General features: G+C 41.0%; 1 protein-coding gene across 2 annotated transcripts in view; it reads left to right on the top strand.

Annotated features, from left to right (window-relative positions):
- The window catches only part of LOC125025720 (GON-4-like protein), a 30,159-nt gene that overhangs the window by 5,332 nt on the left and 19,827 nt on the right, over positions 1 to 5,000 (top strand). For both annotated transcript variants that reach the window (XM_047613874.1, XM_047613875.1), the window contains exons 2-6: positions 922 to 2,226; positions 2,356 to 2,519; positions 2,773 to 3,010; positions 3,556 to 3,685; positions 4,016 to 4,128. In XM_047613874.1, the coding sequence (XP_047469830.1) occupies positions 977 to 2,226; positions 2,356 to 2,519; positions 2,773 to 3,010; positions 3,556 to 3,685; positions 4,016 to 4,128 (1,895 nt within the window). In that variant the 5' untranslated portion in view covers positions 922 to 976. The remainder of the gene's footprint in view (positions 1 to 921; positions 2,227 to 2,355; positions 2,520 to 2,772; positions 3,011 to 3,555; positions 3,686 to 4,015; positions 4,129 to 5,000) is intronic.

Raw genomic sequence — 5,000 nt, 5'->3', positions numbered from 1 at the left:
TTGCTGACAGACTAGCCGTCGCTGGCAGGGGTATGCCCCCAAATCCCATGACGATAAAACCGAGCCGAAAATTACTTATGGAGAAGTGTGCCTTGGTCGGTCGTACCTTCCTACGGCAGCTCCACAGAGAGGAAACGAGAACCTCCCCCTCGGCCAGCTGGTACTCAGACGCCACAGGCTGTGAACCACTGGCACTCTCTGAAGTAAGCAACAGAGGTACCGAAGTCATTCTTCACAGAATGCGCCTAGGTTACCACTGTGCATGGCAGATTATCCCAACAATCGAACGCGATGAATGGTGCTGCAAGCACTGCGGCGAGCCGAACGGCACACTAGTCCACTACCTAGAAAATTGTAACCATACACAATTCCTGAGACATGGACCGCCCACAACAGCCGCCGTGCTGGTAAAGAGGCTATGCAAAATGCTTACACCATGGCGGCAGGAGCGCTTGCTGGCAATCCCGCCGCCACGGTAAGCACAGAGTGTCAGACAACTCAATGAGACAGCCGTAAAAAAGCTGACACAGGCCGGGCCATATCTAGAAGGCCCGGGCGAAGCTAGAACTTCGCAAACCAACCCCCCCCCCCCACACACACACACACACACACACACACACACACACACACACACACACACACACACACACACACACACACACACACACACACACACACATACACACACACATACACACATACACACATACACATACACACATACACATACACATACACATACACATACACACACACACACACACACACACACACACACACACACACACACACACACACACACACACACACACACACACACACACACACACACACACACACACACACACACACACACACACACACACACACACACACACACACACACAGATATATATAAACCTCATGTTTTTTTCTTTGCAGATTTAGGACGGGATAGGTCACTCATGTCTCCACCTTGGTTGGATATGAGAAAGCCATGGGAGAACCAGAGCAAGAGAGTGGGGGGAGTCTCAAGAAAAAGTGGGAAAATAATGATGATAAAGCGAGTGACATGGATACCACAGAAGCAGAGGACCCTAGTCAGGAGAGTGTGAAGGGAGATGATGGAAAGAAGGATGGAGGGATTGCCAACAAGGAAGGGAATCCTGTGGAGGAGGAAGGACATGACTCGGAGGAGGAGGGGGAAGAAGAAGAGGAAGAGGAAGGAGGTGATGGTGCTCTGTCCAATGAGGAAGATGTAGAAGATGAGGAAGAAGTGGAGGAGGAGGAGGAGGAGGAAGAGGAGGAGGAAGACGAGAGTGAAGATGAAGGAGAAAAAGGTCAAGGGCACTCAGGAGACGAGGATGAGCAGGGTGTGGAGGAAGAAGAGGAGGAGGAAGATGAGGAGGAGGGGGAGGAAGAAGAGGAAGAGGGAGATGGGAATGTAAGTGAAGAAGAACAAGGAGCTAGTGATGATGAGGAGCAAGAAGAGGAGGAAGAGGAAATTGATATTGAAGGAGGTGATGCAGAGGAGAAGGAGGCTGATGATGATGATGGTGAAGAAAGTGATGGAAAGAGTGTTGCTGAGGAAGATGAGGAAGACAAAGAAGTAGATGAAGAAGAGGAGGATGTGGAGGAAGAAGAAGAGTGTGATGATGAAGCTGATGAACAGTGTCAGGAAGAAGTAGAGGAAGAGGAGGAGGAAGTAGAGGATGAAGAGTTAGATGAAGAGGAGGAGGAAGAGGAAGAGGAAGAGGAAGAGGAAGAGGAAGAGGAAGAGGAAGAAGAAGAAGAGGAAAAAGGGGAAGAAGCAAATACACAAGAAGAAGAAAATGAGAATGATGTAGATCATGTCAAAGAATACAGACCAACTAAGGCAAAGAAGAATCCAGAGAGAGAGATTACGGATCAAGAGGAAGGTAAACAAAACACAGAAATTAAGGAAAATACAAGAGAGCAAAAGCAAGACATAAGTGGTGAAGGAAGAATGAAAGTCATCAAAGATTCAAAAAGTGCAGGGGAAGGCAGTGCATCCCTAGAAGAGAAAACTGGTCCAAATGTCTCAGAACAAGCAGTTGCTCTTGAAGATTACAGTGGACATGAAGAAGGGGGAAGCTCATTTGATAGTCCCCCAGAGTCACGACAGAAAAGGGGTGCACAGTCAGCAGATATGGAGACAGGTGCAGTGGACACAGAAGACTTTCCCACTGATAGTCTTCTCAAAGAGCTTCATTTTCTCAATGCAAGGTAATATTTTTGTCTTGTGAATATTTTTGTTATAAGCTTAAATAATTCTGAGTTGCTTGCAGACACCCAGCTGTAATTTCATGAATTTATGATTTTTATCAGGAAAGTAATTATATATCCCTATTACAGCTGTGAGAAGCCTCCAGTTTGTAACCCAAGCAATATCCAAGCTCTGAAGACCCCTAAGAAGCAAAAAAAACTGGAATTCCCTTCTAGAGTGAATGAAGAAAGCAGGGTGCAAGATGAAAAAGATGAATCTGTTACCAGAAGGGTCTCAAAGAGAAAGAGAAAACGTAAGAATGATACAAGTAACATATAATATTGTGCTAAGAATTTCTGTTATTATAGCTGAGAGTATTTTTGTAATTTGGTCTCTTTGATAATAAGATTAGGCATCAGTAAAGGGTTTCTTTTCATCCAGTGCTAGTAAAATTAAAAAAAAAAAAAAAAAATCTCCCACTTCATTTTTGATGAATTTTTATTAAACAGCCTCTCTTTTCATTTCCAATATGTAATTCCTAAACAATCTTTGCATCCTAATCACAGCAATCAGTTACAATATCTCTGAGAAACGGAGGAAAAAGAGCCCCTCTGCATCAAAGCCCAAAGGACAAAGCCAAGAGCAGGATGAGGAAGAGCAGGAGAAAAACCAGGAGAAGGACTGGCTTGAATCCACCAACAGGGACTCGGACGACGATGATGGCTGTGGGCTGACCATTGTTGCACAGGAGGAGCAGCCCAAGAAGAGGAAAGCTTCGCCACAGAAGCGACCTAAAAAGAGGATGTAAGTGTCAGGATGTACATAGCAGAAGTTTTAAGGTTTACATTCTATTTGAGGGAAATAGATTTGTTTTAATACGAAGTCGCTAGGGATGGCATGTACATAGATGCCATCCCCACTGTGAGTCTAATTTATTAATTGTTTTTATACATTTTCATTAATTGTCAGAAATATTTTCTGGTATCTAATATTCCTGTTAGTAATGTCAATAACATTATAACAATTATAATGTCTATATTAACTATAACAGCACCGATAGCAGTAGTAGTAGTAGTAGTAGTAGTAAAAATGAAAAAGTGTTTCCTGCAAACTCAAGGAAAGGTAAAATCAGGTGAGGTATGATGTGTACTAATTTGACTCCTTTGTTGGCTAAGCACTTGAAGAGCCATGTATGTGCAGAGACATTTCACAAAACAATATTATAGTGAACACAACATTATCCCAGAACCTTTGGGTTAGGAATTTCCTTACTGCTTACTGCTAAAATTATTTGTGTATAAATCTCTGTGAAAATGATTGGTAATTGAAATCATGTATCCCACTTGCAGGCGAACAGATGACGAAGGGCATGTGCCACAGGAAGTGATTGAACTGATCCAGTCCGGCATTGATGAAGTCTTAGAAGAGAAAGCAGAAAGAACTCACCTCACTGCAAATCATGTCAAGAACATTATCAAAGTAAAGACATTTTTAAAGAAAGTTTGTGGACCTGGATTCAGTTTGATTTATATGTGATTTTGTCAAAATTTCATTGAATCTTGACTAAAGCTTATTATTTATTTTCTTTCTTTTTCTTTCTTTCTTTTTTTCATTCATTATTGTTTGTAGAGCATTTTTAAGATAAATTATTTTACTTTATTATTATTTTTTTTTTCCCCATCATGAAATATATCCATAATTCACACTCATATTAGAAAAGTTTTGAAGCATTTCAGAAAAGTTATTTTTGTTTAAAATGTCTAACTCTAATATAATACTTACTCAGAGTTTTCTCCATGGCACTTCCAGAATGTAATGACTGACGAAAATGTTCTGGCAATGGTTCGTAACACAGTGCTAGGGTTGCAGGAGGCTGATGCCACGGCAGTTTACGAACCCACTCTAACCCGTGCCAAGACCAAGTAAGCATTTGCTAGAGTATAGTGTCCATAATTTATGTTGTATATGTGATAAGAGCCTAATGTGAGGTTGCTTATAATACTTCAAGGTATGCTAAAACATTTTGGAAATTCTGTTTGTGAAAAGGCTGGATGATCTTACAGTGGGAATTAGTGGTGGGTGAGTTTTAACATTAGATCTGATAACCTTCTTCACTGAGGTTAATTATGTGACTTCTTTTTAGATTCTGCTTCTACATTCTTGCATACATAGAAAATGCTATATAGGGGTAACTTGAATATATTGTTAGCAATACCCAAATATAAAGTACAAAACTAAATAGGAACTTTATAAGAGATTCATATACATAACACTTCCTTCCCCCTTAAAGGGAAGACAAAGCTGGCCCTTATAAGAGAACATAGCTGGGCATTTGGTTAACCTTCTTTGGCTTGTTCTCTGAGGAAGTTCACTTGATTGACTACCTGAATTGTGTGATTGAGGATCTTGTACATTTCCCTGATCATTCTGGAAATTCTGAGAAGACACAACAGCCTCTGGTTCTTCTGGTCTAGACATAGTCTTGGGTTGATCTACAACTTTAGGAATGTAGGACAGACAAATTCTGTCTTAATTTTTCAGAGTTACACTGGTGTTCAAATATGATGGTCTTAGCTGATTTATGTCTTTTCAGATCTTTAACATCCAGTCTGACAGTATAGAGTAATTGGCCTAACCTTTCCACAACATATCCTGTGGTATCTGAGGAGATCTATGTTCTCACCATTACACTGTCTCCCTTCTTGAACTCTCTAAAATTAATGGTCTTGTTCTTTTATCCATCCCTCCTGTGTTTACCCTTAACAAAATTGCAAATATCTACACTAAATTTTGC

The sequence above is a fragment of the Penaeus chinensis genome, chromosome 5 (assembly GCF_019202785.1).
Source record: "Penaeus chinensis breed Huanghai No. 1 chromosome 5, ASM1920278v2, whole genome shotgun sequence".
NCBI classification, from domain to species: domain Eukaryota; kingdom Metazoa; phylum Arthropoda; class Malacostraca; order Decapoda; family Penaeidae; genus Penaeus; species Penaeus chinensis.
The sequence above is the reverse complement of the archived record's forward strand: the minus strand, read 5'-3'. Positions and strand labels throughout refer to the sequence as shown.